Source organism: Oryctolagus cuniculus, chromosome 9 (genome assembly GCF_964237555.1).
Source record: "Oryctolagus cuniculus chromosome 9, mOryCun1.1, whole genome shotgun sequence".
In the NCBI taxonomy this organism is placed as follows: domain Eukaryota; kingdom Metazoa; phylum Chordata; class Mammalia; order Lagomorpha; family Leporidae; genus Oryctolagus; species Oryctolagus cuniculus.
The window spans coordinates 76,928,585-76,955,482 of record NC_091440.1 but is presented as its reverse complement, the minus strand read 5'-3'; the positions used below and the strand labels follow the sequence as shown (position 1 = coordinate 76,955,482).

The following is a 26,898-nucleotide window of genomic DNA, read 5'->3' as shown; positions in this document are numbered from 1 at the left end:
AAGAGGAACAGGTCAGAAGAAACAGACTTCTTCCCATCTTGATAACTAGTTCCAAAATTCTTGGAAAACTATCAGATCATTTGTGCATGCAACTGTAGTAGAGTGGGCAGTGTTCATTTGCTAGAGCTAATGTAACAACACATGACAAGCTGAGTGTCTTAAACAAGTTTATTATATAACAGACCTAGGGGTTAGAACTGGAAAATGAACTACTGCACATAGGCTTTTTGGAGGTCAGTAACAACGTATCTGTTCTATGCCTCTCTCCTAGCTATTGCCAATTGCTGTCCATCTATGGTATTCCTTGGCACTTAGATTCCTTACCCAGGTCTCTGCTCACATATGCACATGGCATGCTTTCTGTTTGTGCCTGCGTTCACATTTTTCTTTTTATAAGGGCACCAGTCATATTGGATCAGGAGCTCACTCTATGCCAATAGAACCTCGTCTTAACTGCTTAGTTTCCAGTGAGCCTATTAGCACATCAGCTCACATTGTGAGTTACAAGGCTAAGGATAGAAACAATCAAATTCGGGGGACAATATTCATTCTATAACAAAAAGGAATTGAGGAGGAATCCTGTTTGCACTAAGGAGAAGGTAAAATTGAGCACAGAGAAGAGGAGCCCTAAGCACAGAAAAATAAAACTAACAGACCCTAGAAATGTCCCAAAGCCTCAAGACACCCATAACCCATGCCAGACACACTATTGGATGAATGAACCCTGACTCAGGTCTGCAGCTACCTGACCATATCTCATGGACAAGAACCACAAACATGGGTGAAAGTAAGGAGGTGAAGGTGAGACTTGAGAATCAAGAATTTAGGTGAGGTGAGAGTGATGTGTCCCTACAAATTGAAGTTGAGTTGAAGGAAGTGACACCACAAAGGGCTATCTCTCTCTGGGACTAAGTTAATAATAGTTTTAATTATATCTAGAGCATTACTAAGTTCATATCACTAAGAAGTTTATACCTGAAATATGAAGTCGTGTTCCTAATAACATCAACACTGGGTTTAAGTAGTGACTAAAGACCACCTAGTTTATGAGTACCTATAGCTCTCGGATCCAACAAAGTAAGTTTATAATAGGTCACACATGGATGAATCAACATCATTAATAAATAAAAATAAAATTATTTTGCACTAAAGTACTTACGTTCTTATTTAATTTCCACAAACTTTTGGAAGGACCCCCAAACATATGAGTAAAAATCCATTTGTATCTAGAATAACTGTACTGATTTCATCTGAAAAACTTAGCTTAAAATCAGCATCCTTTCTGATTGTGTACTTTTGCTTTATAATCTCTTAGCCCAAACCAGGGTAAACTGAACTCTGTCACTATGGAAGACCCTAATGAATGGTGAGTTCAAACAAATTCTTTAAAAGAATTATTTTTATTCATGTGAAAGTGTTAGAGAGGTAGGTAGGTAGGTAGAGAGAGAGACAGAGACAGAGACAGAGATAGAGACAGAGAGAGAGAGGCCTTGCAAATGCTGGTCCACTTCCCAAATGGCTGCAATGGCTGGAACTGGGCCAGTATGAACTAAAGAGCCAGGAGCTCCCTCTAGGTTTCCCATGTGGGTGCAGGAGTCCTCTGCTGCCCTCTTAGGTGCACCAGCAGAAAGCTGGATCAGAAGTGCAGCAGCTAAGCCACGACCAGCACCCATGTGAGAGGCCTGGCACTGCAGACTGGGGTTTACCCGCTACACCACAGCGATGTCCCCCAAAGTTCCTGGTCTCCCATGTGGGTGCAGGGCCCAAGGACTTGGGCCATCCTACACTGCCTTCCTGGGCCACAGCAGAGAGCTGGACTGGAAGAGGAGCAACCGGGACAGAACCGGCATGCCAACCGGGACTAGAACCTGGGTGCCGGCGCCACAGGCGGAGGATTAGCCTAGTGAGCCACGGTGCCGGCTGATTTCTTTGTTTATTTTACAGAGAAGAGAAATAGAGAGTGCTTCCATCCCCTGGCCATCTCCCCAAATGGGCCCAAGGACCAGGGTTGGGCAAGGCTGAAGCTAGGAGCCAGGAGCTTCTTCTAGGTCTCCCATGTGGGTAAAGGGGTTAAAGGACTTTTATACAGTGAACTCAGAGAAGTATGAAAAAGTCACCGATTAATATCACTGTATTAAAGTCACTTTAAATGTAACTAACCTAATACAACATTACTAAAGGATAGGGTCAGATAGAAACGATCACAAATAATATCCAACCAAATAGTGTTTGCAAGAAACCTACTTTACGTATAAAGACACAAGTGGAATAAAAATGAGAGAATAGAGGAAGCCATTTCGTGCTAACACTAATTTTGAAAAAGCAAGAATGGCTGTATTAATTTCAGAAAAGGCAGAGTTCAAAGTAAGGAAATTGTCATTTGTAACAAGGGCCATTAAGTAATGATAAAGGAATGATTTATTTAACAATTACCAAAACATTTTTATTGTAGAGTTTGTTTCTGACTTTAACGCTATAATTAATCTAAACTCTCCATTGTTAAGTACAAATCCACAGCATGTTGTCACATATTTCTCTTTCAGTTTGGAATTCTTGATATCCAAGTCCTTTTTCTTTTTTTTTTTAACTTTTATTTAATGAATATAAATTTCCAAAGTACGGCTTATGGATTACAATGGCTTCCCCCCCATAACATCTCTCCCACCCGCATCCCTCCCCTTTCCCACTCCCTCTCCCCTTCCATTCACATGAGGATTCATTTTCGATTCTCTTTATATACAGAAGATCAGTTTAGTGTACATTAAGTAAAGATTTCAACAGTTAGCTCCCACACAAACATAAAGTGAAAACTAATAGATGATTTTTTAAATGATGATGAAATCAGATCAGACCTATTGTCATGTTTAATCCCAGCGAGAGTCAAGTTGGGAATTAATAATTTCTTCTTCTTCTTTTTTTTTTTTTTACAGAAGATAAGTTTAGTATACATTAAGTAAAGATTTCAACAGTTTGCACCCCCATAGAAACACAAAGCGAAATATACTGTTTGAGTACTCATTATAGCATTAAGTCTCAATGTACAGCACATTAAGGACAGAGATCCTACATGAGGAGTAAGTGCACAGTGACTCCTGTTGTTGACTTTACAAATTGACATTCCTGTTTATGGCATCAGTAATCTCCCTATGCAACAGTCATGAGTTTCCAAGGCTATGGAAGCCTTTTGAGTTCACCGACTCTTATCTTGTTTAGACAAGGTCATATTCAAAGTGGAGGTTCTCTCCTCCCTTCAGAGAAAGGTACCTCCTTCTTTGAAGACCTGTTCTTAAGGAATGATTTTTGTGGGAAAACATAACAATCCTTTGACCAGACACCTCACCCTGAAGATATACAGACAGTCCTTAAGCATATCAAAACATGCTCACAGTCATACAGTGGTAGAGAATTGCAAATTAACACGATAAGATACTAAAAAAATGTCTATTAGAAGGGCTAAAATCCCTGAAATATGCCAAAATACTGAAATATACCAATATACTGAAAATACCAAATACTGGCAAGGATGTGGAGCAGTGGGAACCCTCATTCATTGCTGGTGGGAATGCAAGAATATGCAGCCACCTTCCAAAACAGTTTGACAGTTTCTTGCAAAGCCAAACATAGTCTCACTATACAACCCAGAAAATGCACCCTTAAGTATTTACTCAATTGGCTTGAAAGTTATGTCCACATGGAAACTGACATACAGATATTTCTAGCAGCTTTATTCATAATTATTAAGAATTGGAAGCAACCAACATATCCTTCGATAGAGGAGTGTATAAACAAACCAGCATGTACATAAAATGGCATATTTGTCAGCACTAAAAATATTTGAACCATGTAGCCATGACAAAGCTTGCTGAAACCTTGAATGCATATGGTTAAGTTAAAGAAGCCAATATGACAAGGCTACTTACTATATGATTCTAGCTATATGACATTCTAGAAAGGTATAGAGACAGGAAAAATGAGCAGTAGTTGTCAGGCACTGGTGGATGAGTAGAGGAATGAATAGGTAGGAGACAGGGAAGTTTTAGGGCAGGGAAATTTATGCTGTAATGATGGACCATGACACCATGCATTTAGCAAAACACATAGAACTGTGCAATACAATGAATGGACCTCAACTATGGGTTTTATTTGGTATATTAGCAAGTGTACCACAAGAATATAAGGTGTTAGGAATAGAAGAAACTGTCTGAGACAGAATGAGTATAATCAGTATATGGAAACTTTCAGTACTTTAATTTTTCCACAAATAAATTTTCTCTAAAAAATAAGGTATACTAGAAACAAAGTACAAAGAAAAATAATCATTCTGATCTCATGCTCTCTCTTCAGTTTATACAATCTTATAGTTTAGGTAGATGCTGACCTACATTACTGGCTTCAGGCTAACCAAATGGCCACCAGGGACTAATTTTTGCCATTCAACTGTCATTGTTCCAGCATTTTCCCCACCCCTTTATTTGTAACCTTACGTCCACTTTTATCCAGATGGATTTCCCCATCCCTACACTGTCATTTCCCTCTCACTTCCCAAAGTTCTCTGACATTGACCAGAACGAGACAGAGAACAGAATGTGGGGAAGGAATCTTAACCATCACATTGGTGCTTCCCCTTGCTTCCTTCTATTTCTAGTAAATAATTACATTCACAAGGACACACGCCCCCTCACATACACACACAAGCGTATTTTGAGGCAGGCTTACAGGTCTCGCTGCCATGATCCTAAACTGTGGCTTTAGTTCCCATCATGTGTCTCTAGGCTTTCGCATGTATGACTTATTCTTTGTTCCCTGAAACTCCTGTCTGGAAAGAGCATCATTTCATCCAAATTGTCTGATGTTTTTTTTTTTTTTTTCCGTTTGTTTTCACAGGGATGATAATCCGTTGACAGACATTTTGGTTGTCCCTAACCAGAATGTCAATAATAGGTGAGTTTGTTTTCTGTTATCTGCATGGGAAACCATTTTGGAGTCGTTATGACAACACACAGTTAATTTACAGCCTGTCAGTGTCTGCGTGTAACCTGTTTGTGTTTTCTACCTAGATGTAAAAAAGTGAGCCAGGTCAGAAAATATGTACTCATGATATGTTTGTGTACCTCAGAAACCAGAAACCTGAGCCTATCACAATTCAGAACCCAGGCAACTATCAGAATACCTGTGTGTGAGATGCACAGTGACACAAGGGAGAAGAGAACCCATTTTGGAAGCAAGCACTTGGTAGATGTAGGCAGGGAGCACAGGAGGCCTCAGTGCAAAGAAAGGAGCTAATCTTCCCAGGATTAATCCCTCATGCTCCAGGGCACTGCCACCACGTGAGGCTAATCCACTCAGCCCAAACCCACCATCACACTGGGTGGAACTCTTGCTTCTAGCCTGCAGTGAGTCAACCCTATCTATGGAGCAGGAAAGGCAACCATGATGGGTTTAATCAAGGAGATGGTGAGAGGGAGGCTGTTAAAGCAGGAAATCAGATGGGACAAGAGGTATAGGTACTTAGAACTTGAAGAGGTCTAGGAGGTAGTTACAGAGAGTGGCTGCACAATGGGTATCGAAAGAAAGTTAGAAGGAGAAAGTCCTAGAGTTCCACAGCACAGTGGGGTGACGATAGCCTATTACATATTTCACAAAGAACTGGAAGAGAGAACCTCAGCATCTCCAAACATAATGAAAGAATAATGAGATGAAAATGCTAATTACCCTGATTTGGTCAGTGTATGCTGTGTACATGTGTTTTAATATCATTAAACCCATAGATAATGAAATTGTTACAGTTAATAAAATTTTCAAAAAGTCTTGAGGCATGAATATTTACTTTATAGGCCTAAGAACTTAATTTCCACCATATAAAACTTTTTTACTTTGGACAAAAAGGAGTGAGCCTATTAGCACATCAGCTCACATTGTGAGTTACCAGGCTAAGGATAGAAACAATCAAATTCGGGGGACAATATTCATTCTATAACAAAAAGGAATTGAGGAGGAATCCTGTTTGCACTAAGGAGAAGGTAAAATTGAGCACAGAGAAGAGGAGCCCTAAGCACAGAAAAATAAAACTAACAGACCCTAGGAATGTCCCAAAGCCTCAAGATACCCATAATCCATGCCAGACACACTTCCACAAACTTTTGGATGGACCCTCAAACATACGAGTAAAAATCCATTTGTATCTAGAATAACTGTACTGATTTCATCTGAAATTTTTGAATAACTGCGACTTTTTAGTTTAACCAATTTAAAATTGTAGATCAATTACAACTAATTTGAATAAAAAGTGAAGTTCATGGATTCACGTGGTGTTTGATTATGTACAATTTAATCCTCAGCCCTGCTCTAAATGAAGCAGTATCCACTCATGGCGGAGTCGAAAATGAAAGGTCAGATACCTACTTGTATACAGATATATACACATATGTCTAAATACATATTAAATGTAGATTTCCTTCAAAACTGTTTCTAAAGTATTGGCAGTGCCAGCTTTTGTTTGTAACTTTTTTTCCTTTTTTGCATCCAGTTCTATAAAAGAGGAACAGGTCAGAAGAAACAGACTTCTTCCCATCTTGATAACTAGTTCCAAAATTCTTGGAAAACTATCAGATCATTTGTGCATGCAACTGTAGTAGAGTGGGCAGTGTTCATTTGCTAGAGCTAATGTAACAACACATGACAAGCTGAGTGTCTTAAACAAGTTTATTATATAACAGACCTAGGGGTTAGAACTGGAAAATGAACTACTGCACATAGGCTTTTTGGAGGTCAGTAACAACGTATCTGTTCTATGCCTCTCTCCTAGCTATTGCCAATTGCTGTCCATCTATGGTATTCCTTGGCACTTAGATTCCTTACCCAGGTCTCTGCTCACATATGCACATGGCATGCTTTCTGTTTGTGCCTGCGTTCACATTTTTCTTTTTATAAGGGCACCAGTCATATTGGATCAGGAGCTCACTCTATGCCAATAGAACCTCGTCTTAACTGCTTAGTTTCCAGTGAGCCTATTAGCACATCAGCTCACATTGTGAGTTACAAGGCTAAGGATAGAAACAATCAAATTCGGGGGACAATATTCATTCTATAACAAAAAGGAATTGAGGAGGAATCCTGTTTGCACTAAGGAGAAGGTAAAATTGAGCACAGAGAAGAGGAGCCCTAAGCACAGAAAAATAAAACTAACAGACCCTAGAAATGTCCCAAAGCCTCAAGACACCCATAACCCATGCCAGACACACTATTGGATGAATGAACCCTGACTCAGGTCTGCAGCTACCTGACCATATCTCATGGACAAGAACCACAAACATGGGTGAAAGTAAGGAGGTGAAGGTGAGACTTGAGAATCAAGAATTTAGGTGAGGTGAGAGTGATGTGTCCCTACAAATTGAAGTTGAGTTGAAGGAAGTGACACCACAAAGGGCTATCTCTCTCTGGGACTAAGTTAATAATAGTTTTAATTATATCTAGAGCATTACTAAGTTCATATCACTAAGAAGTTTATACCTGAAATATGAAGTCGTGTTCCTAATAACATCAACACTGGGTTTAAGTAGTGACTAAAGACCACCTAGTTTATGAGTACCTATAGCTCTCGGATCCAACAAAGTAAGTTTATAATAGGTCACACATGGATGAATCAACATCATTAATAAATAAAAATAAAATTATTTTGCACTAAAGTACTTACGTTCTTATTTAATTTCCACAAACTTTTGGAAGGACCCCCAAACATATGAGTAAAAATCCATTTGTATCTAGAATAACTGTACTGATTTCATCTGAAAAACTTAGCTTAAAATCAGCATCCTTTCTGATTGTGTACTTTTGCTTTATAATCTCTTAGCCCAAACCAGGGTAAACTGAACTCTGTCACTATGGAAGACCCTAATGAATGGTGAGTTCAAACAAATTCTTTAAAAGAATTATTTTTATTCATGTGAAAGTGTTAGAGAGGTAGGTAGGTAGGTAGAGAGAGAGACAGAGACAGAGACAGAGATAGAGACAGAGAGAGAGAGGCCTTGCAAATGCTGGTCCACTTCCCAAATGGCTGCAATGGCTGGAACTGGGCCAGTATGAACTAAAGAGCCAGGAGCTCCCTCTAGGTTTCCCATGTGGGTGCAGGAGTCCTCTGCTGCCCTCTTAGGTGCACCAGCAGAAAGCTGGATCAGAAGTGCAGCAGCTAAGCCACGACCAGCACCCATGTGAGAGGCCTGGCACTGCAGACTGGGGTTTACCCGCTACACCACAGCGATGTCCCCCAAAGTTCCTGGTCTCCCATGTGGGTGCAGGGCCCAAGGACTTGGGCCATCCTACACTGCCTTCCTGGGCCACAGCAGAGAGCTGGACTGGAAGAGGAGCAACCGGGACAGAACCGGCATGCCAACCGGGACTAGAACCTGGGTGCCGGCGCCACAGGCGGAGGATTAGCCTAGTGAGCCACGGTGCCGGCTGATTTCTTTGTTTATTTTACAGAGAAGAGAAATAGAGAGTGCTTCCATCCCCTGGCCATCTCCCCAAATGGGCCCAAGGACCAGGGTTGGGCAAGGCTGAAGCTAGGAGCCAGGAGCTTCTTCTAGGTCTCCCATGTGGGTAAAGGGGTTAAAGGACTTTTATACAGTGAACTCAGAGAAGTATGAAAAAGTCACCGATTAATATCACTGTATTAAAGTCACTTTAAATGTAACTAACCTAATACAACATTACTAAAGGATAGGGTCAGATAGAAACGATCACAAATAATATCCAACCAAATAGTGTTTGCAAGAAACCTACTTTACGTATAAAGACACAAGTGGAATAAAAATGAGAGAATAGAGGAAGCCATTTCGTGCTAACACTAATTTTGAAAAAGCAAGAATGGCTGTATTAATTTCAGAAAAGGCAGAGTTCAAAGTAAGGAAATTGTCATTTGTAACAAGGGCCATTAAGTAATGATAAAGGAATGATTTATTTAACAATTACCAAAACATTTTTATTGTAGAGTTTGTTTCTGACTTTAACGCTATAATTAATCTAAACTCTCCATTGTTAAGTACAAATCCACAGCATGTTGTCACATATTTCTCTTTCAGTTTGGAATTCTTGATATCCAAGTCCTTTTTCTTTTTTTTTTTAACTTTTATTTAATGAATATAAATTTCCAAAGTACGGCTTATGGATTACAATGGCTTCCCCCCCATAACATCTCTCCCACCCGCATCCCTCCCCTTTCCCACTCCCTCTCCCCTTCCATTCACATGAGGATTCATTTTCGATTCTCTTTATATACAGAAGATCAGTTTAGTGTACATTAAGTAAAGATTTCAACAGTTAGCTCCCACACAAACATAAAGTGAAAACTAATAGATGATTTTTTAAATGATGATGAAATCAGATCAGACCTATTGTCATGTTTAATCCCAGCGAGAGTCAAGTTGGGAATTAATAATTTCTTCTTCTTCTTTTTTTTTTTTTTTTTACAGAAGATAAGTTTAGTATACATTAAGTAAAGATTTCAACAGTTTGCACCCCCATAGAAACACAAAGCGAAATATACTGTTTGAGTACTCATTATAGCATTAAGTCTCAATGTACAGCACATTAAGGACAGAGATCCTACATGAGGAGTAAGTGCACAGTGACTCCTGTTGTTGACTTTACAAATTGACATTCCTGTTTATGGCATCAGTAATCTCCCTATGCAACAGTCATGAGTTTCCAAGGCTATGGAAGCCTTTTGAGTTCACCGACTCTTATCTTGTTTAGACAAGGTCATATTCAAAGTGGAGGTTCTCTCCTCCCTTCAGAGAAAGGTACCTCCTTCTTTGAAGACCTGTTCTTAAGGAATGATTTTTGTGGGAAAACATAACAATCCTTTGACCAGACACCTCACCCTGAAGATATACAGACAGTCCTTAAGCATATCAAAACATGCTCACAGTCATACAGTGGTAGAGAATTGCAAATTAACACGATAAGATACTAAAAAAATGTCTATTAGAAGGGCTAAAATCCCTGAAATATGCCAAAATACTGAAATATACCAATATACTGAAAATACCAAATACTGGCAAGGATGTGGAGCAGTGGGAACCCTCATTCATTGCTGGTGGGAATGCAAGATAATGCAGCCACCTTCCAAAACAGTTTGACAGTTTCTTGCAAAGCCAAACATAGTCTCACTATACAACCCAGAAAATGCACCCTTAAGTATTTACTCAATTGGCTTGAAAGTTATGTCCACATGGAAACTGACATACAGATATTTCTAGCAGCTTTATTCATAATTATTAAGAATTGGAAGCAACCAACATATCCTTCGATAGAGGAGTGTATAAACAAACCAGCATGTACATAAAATGGCATATTTGTCAGCACTAAAAATATTTGAACCATGTAGCCATGACAAAGCTTGCTGAAACCTTGAATGCATATGGTTAAGTTAAAGAAGCCAATATGACAAGGCTACTTACTATATGATTCTAGCTATATGACATTCTAGAAAGGTATAGAGACAGGAAAAATGAGCAGTAGTTGTCAGGCACTGGTGGATGAGTAGAGGAATGAATAGGTAGGAGACAGGGAAGTTTTAGGGCAGGGAAATTTATGCTGTAATGATGGACCATGACACCATGCATTTAGCAAAACACATAGAACTGTGCAATACAATGAATGGACCTCAACTATGGGTTTTATTTGGTATATTAGCAAGTGTACCACAAGAATATAAGGTGTTAGGAATAGAAGAAACTGTCTGAGACAGAATGAGTATAATCAGTATATGGAAACTTTCAGTACTTTAATTTTTCCACAAATAAATTTTCTCTAAAAAATAAGGTATACTAGAAACAAAGTACAAAGAAAAATAATCATTCTGATCTCATGCTCTCTCTTCAGTTTATACAATCTTATAGTTTAGGTAGATGCTGACCTACATTACTGGCTTCAGGCTAACCAAATGGCCACCAGGGACTAATTTTTGCCATTCAACTGTCATTGTTCCAGCATTTTCCCCACCCCTTTATTTGTAACCTTACGTCCACTTTTATCCAGATGGATTTCCCCATCCCTACACTGTCATTTCCCTCTCACTTCCCAAAGTTCTCTGACATTGACCAGAACGAGACAGAGAACAGAATGTGGGGAAGGAATCTTAACCATCACATTGGTGCTTCCCCTTGCTTCCTTCTATTTCTAGTAAATAATTACATTCACAAGGACACACGCCCCCTCACATACACACACAAGCGTATTTTGAGGCAGGCTTACAGGTCTCGCTGCCATGATCCTAAACTGTGGCTTTAGTTCCCATCATGTGTCTCTAGGCTTTCGCATGTATGACTTATTCTTTGTTCCCTGAAACTCCTGTCTGGAAAGAGCATCATTTCATCCAAATTGTCTGATGGTTTTTTTTTTTTTTCCGTTTGTTTTCACAGGGATGATAATCCGTTGACAGACATTTTGGTTGTCCCTAACCAGAATGTCAATAATAGGTGAGTTTGTTTTCTGTTATCTGCATGGGAAACCATTTTGGAGTCGTTATGACAACACACAGTTAATTTACAGCCTGTCAGTGTCTGCGTGTAACCTGTTTGTGTTTTCTACCTAGATGTAAAAAAGTGAGCCAGGTCAGAAAATATGTACTCATGATATGTTTGTGTACCTCAGAAACCAGAAACCTGAGCCTATCACAATTCAGAACCCAGGCAACTATCAGAATACCTGTGTGTGAGATGCACAGTGACACAAGGGAGAAGAGAACCCATTTTGGAAGCAAGCACTTGGTAGATGTAGGCAGGGAGCACAGGAGGCCTCAGTGCAAAGAAAGGAGCTAATCTTCCCAGGATTAATCCCTCATGCTCCAGGGCACTGCCACCACGTGAGGCTAATCCACTCAGCCCAAACCCACCATCACACTGGGTGGAACTCTTGCTTCTAGCCTGCAGTGAGTCAACCCTATCTATGGAGCAGGAAAGGCAACCATGATGGGTTTAATCAAGGAGATGGTGAGAGGGAGGCTGTTAAAGCAGGAAATCAGATGGGACAAGAGGTATAGGTACTTAGAACTTGAAGAGGTCTAGGAGGTAGTTACAGAGAGTGGCTGCACAATGGGTATCGAAAGAAAGTTAGAAGGAGAAAGTCCTAGAGTTCCACAGCACAGTGGGGTGACGATAGCCTATTACATATTTCACAAAGAACTGGAAGAGAGAACCTCAGCATCTCCAAACATAATGAAAGAATAATGAGATGAAAATGCTAATTACCCTGATTTGGTCAGTGTATGCTGTGTACATGTGTTTTAATATCATTAAACCCATAGATAATGAAATTGTTACAGTTAATAAAATTTTCAAAAAGTCTTGAGGCATGAATATTTACTTTATAGGCCTAAGAACTTAATTTCCACCATATAAAACTTTTTTACTTTGGACAAAAAGGAGTGAGCCTATTAGCACATCAGCTCACATTGTGAGTTACCAGGCTAAGGATAGAAACAATCAAATTCGGGGGACAATATTCATTCTATAACAAAAAGGAATTGAGGAGGAATCCTGTTTGCACTAAGGAGAAGGTAAAATTGAGCACAGAGAAGAGGAGCCCTAAGCACAGAAAAATAAAACTAACAGACCCTAGGAATGTCCCAAAGCCTCAAGATACCCATAATCCATGCCAGACACACTTCCACAAACTTTTGGATGGACCCTCAAACATACGAGTAAAAATCCATTTGTATCTAGAATAACTGTACTGATTTCATCTGAAATTTTTGAATAACTGCGACTTTTTAGTTTAACCAATTTAAAATTGTAGATCAATTACAACTAATTTGAATAAAAAGTGAAGTTCATGGATTCACGTGGTGTTTGATTATGTACAATTTAATCCTCAGCCCTGCTCTAAATGAAGCAGTATCCACTCATGGCGGAGTCGAAAATGAAAGGTCAGATACCTACTTGTATACAGATATATACACATATGTCTAAATACATATTAAATGTAGATTTCCTTCAAAACTGTTTCTAAAGTATTGGCAGTGCCAGCTTTTGTTTGTAACTTTTTTTCCTTTTTTGCATCCAGTTCTATAAAAGAGGAACAGGTCAGAAGAAACAGACTTCTTCCCATCTTGATAACTAGTTCCAAAATTCTTGGAAAACTATCAGATCATTTGTGCATGCAACTGTAGTAGAGTGGGCAGTGTTCATTTGCTAGAGCTAATGTAACAACACATGACAAGCTGAGTGTCTTAAACAAGTTTATTATATAACAGACCTAGGGGTTAGAACTGGAAAATGAACTACTGCACATAGGCTTTTTGGAGGTCAGTAACAACGTATCTGTTCTATGCCTCTCTCCTAGCTATTGCCAATTGCTGTCCATCTATGGTATTCCTTGGCACTTAGATTCCTTACCCAGGTCTCTGCTCACATATGCACATGGCATGCTTTCTGTTTGTGCCTGCGTTCACATTTTTCTTTTTATAAGGGCACCAGTCATATTGGATCAGGAGCTCACTCTATGCCAATAGAACCTCGTCTTAACTGCTTAGTTTCCAGTGAGCCTATTAGCACATCAGCTCACATTGTGAGTTACAAGGCTAAGGATAGAAACAATCAAATTCGGGGGACAATATTCATTCTATAACAAAAAGGAATTGAGGAGGAATCCTGTTTGCACTAAGGAGAAGGTAAAATTGAGCACAGAGAAGAGGAGCCCTAAGCACAGAAAAATAAAACTAACAGACCCTAGAAATGTCCCAAAGCCTCAAGACACCCATAACCCATGCCAGACACACTATTGGATGAATGAACCCTGACTCAGGTCTGCAGCTACCTGACCATATCTCATGGACAAGAACCACAAACATGGGTGAAAGTAAGGAGGTGAAGGTGAGACTTGAGAATCAAGAATTTAGGTGAGGTGAGAGTGATGTGTCCCTACAAATTGAAGTTGAGTTGAAGGAAGTGACACCACAAAGGGCTATCTCTCTCTGGGACTAAGTTAATAATAGTTTTAATTATATCTAGAGCATTACTAAGTTCATATCACTAAGAAGTTTATACCTGAAATATGAAGTCGTGTTCCTAATAACATCAACACTGGGTTTAAGTAGTGACTAAAGACCACCTAGTTTATGAGTACCTATAGCTCTCGGATCCAACAAAGTAAGTTTATAATAGGTCACACATGGATGAATCAACATCATTAATAAATAAAAATAAAATTATTTTGCACTAAAGTACTTACGTTCTTATTTAATTTCCACAAACTTTTGGAAGGACCCCCAAACATATGAGTAAAAATCCATTTGTATCTAGAATAACTGTACTGATTTCATCTGAAAAACTTAGCTTAAAATCAGCATCCTTTCTGATTGTGTACTTTTGCTTTATAATCTCTTAGCCCAAACCAGGGTAAACTGAACTCTGTCACTATGGAAGACCCTAATGAATGGTGAGTTCAAACAAATTCTTTAAAAGAATTATTTTTATTCATGTGAAAGTGTTAGAGAGGTAGGTAGGTAGGTAGAGAGAGAGACAGAGACAGAGACAGAGATAGAGACAGAGAGAGAGAGGCCTTGCAAATGCTGGTCCACTTCCCAAATGGCTGCAATGGCTGGAACTGGGCCAGTATGAACTAAAGAGCCAGGAGCTCCCTCTAGGTTTCCCATGTGGGTGCAGGAGTCCTCTGCTGCCCTCTTAGGTGCACCAGCAGAAAGCTGGATCAGAAGTGCAGCAGCTAAGCCACGACCAGCACCCATGTGAGAGGCCTGGCACTGCAGACTGGGGTTTACCCGCTACACCACAGCGATGTCCCCCAAAGTTCCTGGTCTCCCATGTGGGTGCAGGGCCCAAGGACTTGGGCCATCCTACACTGCCTTCCTGGGCCACAGCAGAGAGCTGGACTGGAAGAGGAGCAACCGGGACAGAACCGGCATGCCAACCGGGACTAGAACCTGGGTGCCGGCGCCACAGGCGGAGGATTAGCCTAGTGAGCCACGGTGCCGGCTGATTTCTTTGTTTATTTTACAGAGAAGAGAAATAGAGAGTGCTTCCATCCCCTGGCCATCTCCCCAAATGGGCCCAAGGACCAGGGTTGGGCAAGGCTGAAGCTAGGAGCCAGGAGCTTCTTCTAGGTCTCCCATGTGGGTAAAGGGGTTAAAGGACTTTTATACAGTGAACTCAGAGAAGTATGAAAAAGTCACCGATTAATATCACTGTATTAAAGTCACTTTAAATGTAACTAACCTAATACAACATTACTAAAGGATAGGGTCAGATAGAAACGATCACAAATAATATCCAACCAAATAGTGTTTGCAAGAAACCTACTTTACGTATAAAGACACAAGTGGAATAAAAATGAGAGAATAGAGGAAGCCATTTCGTGCTAACACTAATTTTGAAAAAGCAAGAATGGCTGTATTAATTTCAGAAAAGGCAGAGTTCAAAGTAAGGAAATTGTCATTTGTAACAAGGGCCATTAAGTAATGATAAAGGAATGATTTATTTAACAATTACCAAAACATTTTTATTGTAGAGTTTGTTTCTGACTTTAACGCTATAATTAATCTAAACTCTCCATTGTTAAGTACAAATCCACAGCATGTTGTCACATATTTCTCTTTCAGTTTGGAATTCTTGATATCCAAGTCCTTTTTCTTTTTTTTTTTAACTTTTATTTAATGAATATAAATTTCCAAAGTACGGCTTATGGATTACAATGGCTTCCCCCCCATAACATCTCTCCCACCCGCATCCCTCCCCTTTCCCACTCCCTCTCCCCTTCCATTCACATGAGGATTCATTTTCGATTCTCTTTATATACAGAAGATCAGTTTAGTGTACATTAAGTAAAGATTTCAACAGTTAGCTCCCACACAAACATAAAGTGAAAACTAATAGATGATTTTTTAAATGATGATGAAATCAGATCAGACCTATTGTCATGTTTAATCCCAGCGAGAGTCAAGTTGGGAATTAATAATTTCTTCTTCTTCTTTTTTTTTTTTTTTACAGAAGATAAGTTTAGTATACATTAAGTAAAGATTTCAACAGTTTGCACCCCCATAGAAACACAAAGCGAAATATACTGTTTGAGTACTCATTATAGCATTAAGTCTCAATGTACAGCACATTAAGGACAGAGATCCTACATGAGGAGTAAGTGCACAGTGACTCCTGTTGTTGACTTTACAAATTGACATTCCTGTTTATGGCATCAGTAATCTCCCTATGCAACAGTCATGAGTTTCCAAGGCTATGGAAGCCTTTTGAGTTCACCGACTCTTATCTTGTTTAGACAAGGTCATATTCAAAGTGGAGGTTCTCTCCTCCCTTCAGAGAAAGGTACCTCCTTCTTTGAAGACCTGTTCTTAAGGAATGATTTTTGTGGGAAAACATAACAATCCTTTGACCAGACACCTCACCCTGAAGATATACAGACAGTCCTTAAGCATATCAAAACATGCTCACAGTCATACAGTGGTAGAGAATTGCAAATTAACACGATAAGATACTAAAAAAATGTCTATTAGAAGGGCTAAAATCCCTGAAATATGCCAAAATACTGAAATATACCAATATACTGAAAATACCAAATACTGGCAAGGATGTGGAGCAGTGGGAACCCTCATTCATTGCTGGTGGGAATGCAAGATAATGCAGCCACCTTCCAAAACAGTTTGACAGTTTCTTGCAAAGCCAAACATAGTCTCACTATACAACCCAGAAAATGCACCCTTAAGTATTTACTCAATTGGCTTGAAAGTTATGTCCACATGGAAACTGACATACAGATATTTCTAGCAGCTTTATTCATAATTATTAAGAATTGGAAGCAACCAACATATCCTTCGATAGAGGAGTGTATAAACAAACCAGCATGTACATAAAATGGCATATTTGTCAGCACTAAAAATATTTGAACCATGTAGCCATGACAAAGCTTGCTGAAACCTTGAATGCATATGGTTAAGTTAAAGAAGCCAATATGACAAGGCTACTTACTATATGATTCTAGCTATATGACATTCTAGAAAGGTATAGAGACAGGAAAAATGAGCAGTAGTTGTCAGGCACTGGTGGATGAGTAGAGGAATGAATAGGTAGGAGACAGGGAAGTTTTAGGGCAGGGAAATTTATGCTGTAATGATGGACCATGACACCATGCATTTAGCAAAACACATAGAACTGTGCAATACAATGAATGGACCTCAACTATGGGTTTTATTTGGTATATTAGCAAGTGTACCACAAGAATATAAGGTGTTAGGAATAGAAGAAACTGTCTGAGACAGAATGAGTATAATCAGTATATGGAAACTTTCAGTACTTTAATTTTTCCACAAATAAATTTTCTCTAAAAAATAAGGTATACTAGAAACAAAGTACAAAGAAAAATAATCATTCTGATCTCATGCTCTCTCTTCAGTTTATACAATCTTATAGTTTAGGTAGATGCTGACCTACATTACTGGCTTCAGGCTAACCAAATGGCCACCAGGGACTAATTTTTGCCATTCAACTGTCATTGTTCCAGCATTTTCCCCACCCCTTTATTTGTAACCTTACGTCCACTTTTATCCAGATGGATTTCCCCATCCCTACACTGTCATTTCCCTCTCACTTCCCAAAGTTCTCTGACATTGACCAGAACGAGACAGAGAACAGAATGTGGGGAAGGAATCTTAACCATCACATTGGTGCTTCCCCTTGCTTCCTTCTATTTCTAGTAAATAATTACATTCACAAGGACACACGCCCCCTCACATACACACACAAGCGTATTTTGAGGCAGGCTTACAGGTCTCGCTGCCATGATCCTAAACTGTGGCTTTAGTTCCCATCATGTGTCTCTAGGCTTTCGCATGTATGACTTATTCTTTGTTCCCTGAAACTCCTGTCTGGAAAGAGCATCATTTCATCCAAATTGTCTGATGTTTTTTTTTTTTTTCCGTTTGTTTTCACAGGGATGATAATCCGTTGACAGACATTTTGGTTGTCCCTAACCAGAATGTCAATAATAGGTGAGTTTGTTTTCTGTTATCTGCATGGGAAACCATTTTGGAGTCGTTATGACAACACACAGTTAATTTACAGCCTGTCAGTGTCTGCGTGTAACCTGTTTGTGTTTTCTACCTAGATGTAAAAAAGTGAGCCAGGTCAGAAAATATGTACTCATGATATGTTTGTGTACCTCAGAAACCAGAAACCTGAGCCTATCACAATTCAGAACCCAGGCAACTATCAGAATACCTGTGTGTGAGATGCACAGTGACACAAGGGAGAAGAGAACCCATTTTGGAAGCAAGCACTTGGTAGATGTAGGCAGGGAGCACAGGAGGCCTCAGTGCAAAGAAAGGAGCTAATCTTCCCAGGATTAATCCCTCATGCTCCAGGGCACTGCCACCACGTGAGGCTAATCCACTCAGCCCAAACCCACCATCACACTGGGTGGAACTCTTGCTTCTAGCCTGCAGTGAGTCAACCCTATCTATGGAGCAGGAAAGGCAACCATGATGGGTTTAATCAAGGAGATGGTGAGAGGGAGGCTGTTAAAGCAGGAAATCAGATGGGACAAGAGGTATAGGTACTTAGAACTTGAAGAGGTCTAGGAGGTAGTTACAGAGAGTGGCTGCACAATGGGTATCGAAAGAAAGTTAGAAGGAGAAAGTCCTAGAGTTCCACAGCACAGTGGGGTGACGATAGCCTATTACATATTTCACAAAGAACTGGAAGAGAGAACCTCAGCATCTCCAAACATAATGAAAGAATAATGAGATGAAAATGCTAATTACCCTGATTTGGTCAGTGTATGCTGTGTACGTGTGTTTTAATATCATTAAACCCATAGATAATGAAATTGTTACAGTTAATAAAATTTTCAAAAAGTCTTGAGGCATGAATATTTACTTTATAGGCCTAAGAACTTAATTTCCACCATATAAAACTTTTTTACTTTGGACAAAAAGGAGTGAGCCTATTAGCACATCAGCTCACATTGTGAGTTACCAGGCTAAGGATAGAAACAATCAAATTCGGGGGACAATATTCATTCTATAACAAAAAGGAATTGAGGAGGAATCCTGTTTGCACTAAGGAGAAGGTAAAATTGAGCACAGAGAAGAGGAGCCCTAAGCACAGAAAAATAAAACTAACAGACCCTAGGAATGTCCCAAAGCCTCAAGATACCCATAATCCATGCCAGACACACTTCCACAAACTTTTGGATGGACCCTCAAACATACGAGTAAAAATCCATTTGTATCTAGAATAACTGTACTGATTTCATCTGAAATTTTTAAATAATAAATATTTTAATTAATATTTAATTTAATATTTTAAATAATAAATAATTTTTAAATATACTTTTGCAATTTCCATGCAAAAGTATATTTCTCTTCTTTGTTTCTATCTATAGAACTCCTTTAAGCATTGTTTATAAAGCTGTTCAGATATAGACAGCTTTCTTCAATGTTTGTTTGTCTCAGAATATATCTCTTCATTCATGAAATATAGCTAAGCTGGTCAAAGTATTCTGATAGACTTTTTTTTCAGAACTTGACTATATCTTTCTGTTTTCTCCTGGCCTGTATTGTTTCTGTTGAAACCACGGTTACTCTTCTAATGATGTTTCTAGTGAAGGTCACTTGATAATTTTCTCTGGCAGATTTTAATATTCTTTGTGTTGTACTTTAGAGAGTTTGACAGAATATGTCATGGTGAAGTTCTTTTCTAGTCATGTCTATTTGAGGTTCTGTGGGCCTTCTATCCTAGCATGTCCATATCTTTCTCTAGGTATGGAAGGAACCTGGGATGTTTTCAGCCATTATTTCAATGAGTAGGTTTTCTAGTCCATTAATCCTCTGTTCTCTCTCAGGGATTCCCATAACTTGGATATTTATTTGTTTGGTAGTTTCCCAACAGTCTCATAGACTGTCTTCATTCTGTCTTTTTACTTTTTTGTTTGTTTTGTTTGATGACTGAGATGATATTCCAAATGATCTGTATTCAAATTCAGATATTCTTTTTTCTGTTTGATCAAGTCTGTTGTTGAGGCTTTCAACTGTATTTTTCAATTTTTATTAGATAAATATAAATTTCCAAAGTACAACTTTTGGATTATAGTGGTTTTTCCCCCCCGTAATCACCCTCCTACCCACAATCATCCCATATCCCACTCCCTCTCCCATCCCATTCTTCATCAAGATTCATTTTCAATTATCTTTATATACAGAAGATCAATTTAGTATGTACTAAGTAAAGATTTCAACATCAACTGTATTTTTTATTTGATCTGGTGAGTTCATCCCCAAGATTTGTTTGGTTCTTCTTTAGGATGTCTATCTCCTTCCTGAATATCTCATTGATTTTGTGCATTGTTTTCTGATTTTGTTTAGCTATTTATCTGTGTTCAGTTGTATCTCTTTGACCACCATATAATCATTCTTTTGAATACTTTTCCAGGAATTTCATCAATCTCTCTTCTTTGGAACCTAATACAAGAATGGTATTTTGTTCCAGACATACATGTGCACACAGACATAAATGTGTCTTTGAGCATTTCAAATAATTAATGTGAAAATATAATTAAAATGTAATGTACACTTTATATGAAATTTTTGAAATAAATTTGTGTACATAGCTATATTTATACACATGTTAATATATATACATGTTGATATTCAAACATCTGTCCAAAGCATACATGTACACACACAGACACAATATACACAGAAGCCATGAAAAGAAATAGAGGTCAAGATATATAATATTTACTGGGAGAAGTATCCTTAGCAACTTAGACTCTATTAGACATAATCTAAATCTTCTCACAATAAGATCTGTAAATAACTTACAGATCTGTAAATATATATATATATATATATATATATATATATATAAAACTAAAGCTTTCCATTTATTGTCTCTACTGCATTGAGCCACAGAATGAAAGAAATCTATGGGAAGCAAAAAAGAAAATAATGGACAGGAAACAGTGACTTCCTTAGCAGAAATGATCAGAACTAATGGAACCTGGATGTGTCTCTCATACTCCAGTGCTCCGTCACTATATGAGTTTGGTGGCCCCAACCCAGTGTTATTTTGGAGAGTGCTGCAGGCTCAGGCCTGCAGTTACTTGGCTGTATGTTCAGAGAAGGAAAGTGAAATCTGTATGAAAGTAGGAAGGCGATTGAGAGACTTGAGAATTGTTATATAGGTGGTTTGGAGTGATGTGTACCTAACGTAAATTGAATTCAAAGGAAATGCTGAGGAAACAAAATGCTGTTGGGGGTGATGTTTTTGTGCAGTGGGTTAAGCCACCACTTGACTCTGGCATCCTATATTAGACTTACAGTTTGAGTACTGGCTGCACCGCTAATGATCCTGCTCCCTCCCAGTGCTTCCAAGAAGCAAGCAGAAGATGGCCCAAGAAATTGAGTCCCTGACACCTACATGGGAGACCCAGATGAAGTAGCTGGCTTCTGGCTTTGGCTTAGTCTAGGCCCAGTCATTGCAGGCATTTGAGGAGTAAACTAGTAGATGGAAGATCTCTCTATGTCTCCCTCTCTAGGATTCTGTCTTTCAAATGAACAAACTAATCTTTAAGAAAAGTTTTAAGACTACAGTCACTCCTAGGAATTTAGAAGCCTTGCTATTTTCACAGGACATAGCTATCCCTTAGTGGGATGTAATGTTTCATTTCTGATTTTTAAAAAAATTTTATTTATTTGAAAGGTAGAAGTACTGATGAAGGGGACAAGACAGAGATATCTGTCATCTGCAGATTCATTCCCTAGATGGTCCCTAAAGCCAGGAAGCCAGAACCTCCTTTCAGGTCTCTCATGTGGGTACATGGACCCAAGACTTAGACCAACTTCCTCTGATATCCCAGGCACATTGTGCAAGGAGCTTGATTGGAAGTGGACCAGCCAAGGAGAGATTGAGTGCCCAGATCTGATGCCAGGATCCTAGATGGCAGCTTAATCAATGCCACTGCATTGGCCCTCATAAAGCTTCATTTCTAATAAAAATACAAACCATGTGCAGTGATATAATATGGCCATCTGGAGATCGACCAGTTCATGTCCATAATAAATGTAGTCATGTGAGCAAAAATAATAACATAAAATATTGTGTGATTTCTGACTTTGTATCTTTATATTCCCTTAGCTCACAGCCAAAAGAATCGACATCCATTACTTATGTGGAATCCATCAATGACAAGTGAGTGAAAAACAAATTCAATATGTGTATATGTATACATGAATCCCCCAAAAGACACAGGTAATAATACACAATACTTAAAATTAAGGTACTACCTGTGAACTGATTGATATAAAAATACACATGTGAATATCATTAATTTGGACATGGTAGATATTTTTGAAAACTAAAAATGAGGCCTCATGTGACAATGACTGTCTCAGAACTCTTAAATAAGTATATAATTGTTATTAAGGAAATAACTATTTCCCCTTGTCTTTCAGGTTTGCATTTATGTCAGATTATATACATTTATCTGTGTGTGTATATGTGGTGTGTTTGCATATGTATGGGTGTCTACATGAATAATCATCAAAAAGCACATGGAATATCTTTTCCCTCCTTTCATTTTCAGCCTGCGTGTATCTTGTTGGTGAGATGTGTTTCTTGTAGGCAGCAAATAGATGGGTTTTCTTTTTTTTTCTTTTTTTTTTTATTTGACAGGTAGAGTTATAGACAGTGAGAGAGAGAGAGAGAGAGAGAGAGAGAGATGTCTTCCTTCCATTGGTTCACTCCACAAATGGCCGCTATGACACTGTGCCAATCTGAAGCCAGGAGCCAGGGGCTTCTTCCCAGTCTCCCATGTGGGTGCAGGGGCCTAAACACTTGGGCCATCCTCCAATGCCCTCCCAGGCCATAGCAGAGAGCTGGACTGGAAGAGCAGCAACCAGGACTAGAACTGGCACCCAAATGGGATGCCAGCACCACAGGTGGAGGATTAACCAAGTGAGCCATGGCACTGGCCCCAGATGGGTTTTCTTTTTTAATCCATTGAACCAGTCTCTGTCATTTACCTGGATAGATAGGCCATTTATATTCAAGGAGACTACTGATAAATAACAACTTTGCCCTACCATCTTTCCATAAACATTCCTATTTTTTATTTTGTATTTCCTTTGTACTTTTACTGAGAGGTTTTCTGCCTTTACCTTCTTTCATAGTGATAACTATGTTTCTGTGTTTCTGTGTGCAGCACATCCTTAAGCATCTCTTGTAAGGCTGGGTTGGTGGTGACAAATTCTTTCAATTTGTTTTTTATGGAAGGTCTTTATTACACCTTCATTCATAAATGAGAGCTTTGCAGGGTTCACTATTCTGAAGACAATTTTTTCTTTTATTCTTGGACTATATCTCACTATTCTCTCTTAGCTTTTAGGGTCTCTGATGAGAAATCTGTTGGTTGTAGATCTTTGGATTGTTTCTGGTGTTTCTAATTGTTCCATTGGTCTATCCATCTGTTTCTGTACCGGTGCCAGGCTGTTTTGATTATAACTGCCCTGTATTATGTCTTAAAACCAGATATTGTGATGCCTCCAGCTCTGTTTTTGTTGTATAAGATTGCTTTAGCTATTTAGATGTCCTGTGCCTCCATATGAATTTCAGATTCATTTTTTTTTCTGCATCTGGGAAGAATGTCTGTGGTATTTTGATTAGTATTGCATTGAATCAGTAAATTGCTTTTGGAAGAATGGACATTTTGATGACATTAATTCTACCAATCTATGAACATGGAAGATTTTTCCATTTTTTGTACCTTTTTCTATTTCTTTAAAGTTTTGTAATTCTAATTATAGATACCTCGGACATCCTTGGTTAAGTTTATTCCAAGGTATTTGATTTTGTAGCTGTGGTGATGTGATTGATCTTAGAAGTTCTTTCTCAGCTGTGGCATTGCCTGTGTGTACAAAGGCTCCTGATTTTTGTGTACTGATTTTATATCCTGGTGCTTTACCAAACTCTTCAGTGAGTTCCAATAGTCTCTTGGTGGAGTTCTTTGGATCCCTTAAATAAAGAATCATATCATCTGCAAAGAGGGATAGTTTGACTTCTTCCTTCCCAATTTATACCCCTTTGATTTTTTTTCTTGCCTAATGGCTCTGGCTAAAACTTCCAGTACTATATCAAATAGCAATGCTGAGAGTGGGCATCCCCATCTGGTACCAGATCTCAGTGGGAATGCTTCCAACATTTCCGCATTCAGTATGATGCTGGCTGTGGGTTTGTCATAAATTGCCATGATTTTGTTGAGGAATGTTCCTTCTATGTCCAGTTTGCTGAGGGTTTTAACTATCAAAGACTTGTATTTTATCAAATGCTTTCTCTGCATCTATTGAGATAACCATATGGTTTTTCTTCAGCAGTTTGTTAATGTAGTGCATCACATATAGATTTGCAAATGTTGAACCATCCCTGCATACCAGGGAAAATCCCACTTGGTCTGGGTGGGTGATCTTTCTGGTGTGTTGTTGGATTCTATTGGCTAGAATTTTGTTGAGGCTTTTTGCGACTATGATCATCAGGAAAATTGGTCTGTATTCTCTTTCTCTATTAATCTTTTTCAGGTTTAGAAATTAAGGTGATGCTGGCTTCATAGAATTTGGGAGGATTCCCTCTCTTTCAATTGTTTTGAATAACTTGAGAAGAGTTTTAGTTAGTTCTTCTTTAAATGACTGGTAGAATTCAGCAGTGAATCCATCTAGTCCTGGGCTTTTCTTTGTTGGGAGGGCATTTATTACTGATTCAATTTCTGTCTTGGTTATGGGTCTGTTTAGGTTTTCTGTGTCTTCATGGCTCAATTTAGGGAGGTTGTATGTGTCCAGGAATCAATCCATTTCTGATAGATTTCCCTGTTTGCTGGTATACAACTCTTTGTGGTAATGTCTGATGATGTTTCAATTCTGTTTGTTTTTTCAAAAAACCAGTCTTCATTTTGCTGATCTTTTGTATTGTTTTTTGAATTCAATTTTGTTGATTTCTCTCTAATTTGAATTATTTCTTTTCTCCTACTAGCTTTGGGTTTGCTTTGCTGTCATTTTTCTAGATCCTTGAGTTGCAATGATAGGTCATTTATTTTGGTGCCTTTCCAATTCCTTGATGTAGGCACCTATTGCTATAAACTTTGCTCTTAACACTGCTTTTGCTGTATCCCATAAGTTTTGCTAAGTGTTGTCATCTTCATTTCCAGAATAGTTTTGATTTCTCTTTTGATTTCTTCTATGAACCACTGTTCATTCAGGAACGTGTTATTCAAACTCCATGTGTTTGCATATGCTCTAGAGATTCTCAAGTTGCTGATTTCCAGCTTCATTCCATTGTGGTCTTAGAAGATGCATGGTATGATTTTGATTTTTTTTTAATTTGCTGAGAGTTGCTTTATGGCCTAGTATGTAGTTAATCCTGGAGAAAGTTCCATGCGCTGCTGAGAAGAATGTGTATTCTGCTACTTTAGGATGAAAACTTCTGTAGATATTGTTAGGTCCCATTTGGTCTATTGTGTTCACGTCAAGAGTAACTGTAGTCATTTGAGCTAAAATAATAAGATAAAACCTCGTGTGACTTCTGATTATATACCGTTATATTCCCTTAGGTCACACTCAGGAGAATCAACATCTAGTATATATGTGGAATCCATCAGTGACAAGTGAGTGAAATACAAACTCAGTGTGTATTTGTATACATGAATCCCCCAAAAGACACAGGTATGTTACTACCTGTCAACTGAATAATATTTAAATACATGTGTGCACATCATGGTAGGTATATTTGATTTAAAATGAGGATTAATGTTACAATAATAATTAGCTCAGGACTCTTAAAACAGCAGTATATCCAGAGTGAAATAACTATTACTTTAAACACTAGTCTTTTAGGGTTGCATTTATGTCAGATTACATATATTTATTTGTGTGTGTATATGTGGTGTGTGTGTATATGAATGGGTGTGTGCATGAATCATCAAAAATTGCATGGAATATCTTTTTCTCTCCTTTCACTTTCAGTCTGCGTGCATCTTAGTTGGTGAGATATGTTTATGATAGGCAGCAAATAGATGGGTTTTGATTTTAATCCATTCAGCTAGTCTGTCTTTTAACAGGAGAGTTGAAGCCATTTACATTCAAGGGGACTATTGATAAGTAATGAAAATATGTACTCATGGTATGTTTGTGAACTTTAGAGACTAGAAACCAGAGCCTATCACCATTTAGAACCTAGGCAAATATCAAAATACCTGTGAGTGTGATGCACAGTGATCCTAGGGAGAAGAGAACCCATTTTGCAAGCAAAGACTTGGTAGTTGTAGGCAGGAAGCATGGCAAGAGACAGTCTTTTACACTCCTTTAATGTGTTCTCACAGTAGCATATGTAGCTACTTTTTCTAGGTTTTTGTATATATTTGGATTAAAGAGGAGTATGTCATAAGAGGAATATTTCTTCCTTCTGGTATTCACATTGAGTAACCCCTAGACAAAGCTCAAAGGAAATGTTCAGTATGCTAATGGGTAGGAGTCTGTCTCTTTGTAGAAAAACTGAACATGAATTTTGAGTCATTTTTCCCATAGGCCAAAGATATTCATTACAAATACACAAAGTGCAATTTCCATGCAAAAGTATATTTCTCTTCTTTGTTTCTATCTATAGAACTCCTTTAAGCATTGTTTATAAAGCTGTTCAGATATAGACAGCTTTCTTCAATGTTTGTTTGTCTCAGAATATCTATCTCTTCATTCATGAAATATAGCTAAGCTGGTCAAAGTATTCTGATAGACTTTTTTTTTCAGAACTTGACTATATCTTTCTGTTTTCTCCTGGCCTGTATTGTTTCTGTTGAAACCACGGTTACTCTTCTAATGATGTTTCGAGTGAAGGT

General features: G+C 38.5%; 1 protein-coding gene across 6 annotated transcripts in view; it reads left to right on the top strand.

The window, feature by feature from the left end:
- The first annotated feature begins 14,298 nt into the window (after window positions 1-14,298).
- Window positions 14,299-26,898, top strand: part of LOC138843204 (phosphatidylinositol 3,4,5-trisphosphate 3-phosphatase TPTE2-like) — a 94,385-nt gene continuing 81,785 nt past the window's right edge. For 2 of the 6 annotated variants that reach the window (XM_070049005.1, XM_070049000.1), the window contains exons 1-2: window positions 22,027-22,211; window positions 25,618-25,671. In XM_070049005.1, coding sequence (XP_069905106.1) covers window positions 22,027-22,211; window positions 25,618-25,671 — 239 coding nt within the window. Of the gene's footprint in view, window positions 14,437-17,953; window positions 18,011-22,026; window positions 22,212-25,617; window positions 25,672-26,898 lie in introns of those variants that run through there. The other 4 variants (XM_070048999.1, XM_070049002.1, XM_070049003.1 and 1 more) reach the window with 4 other exon arrangements.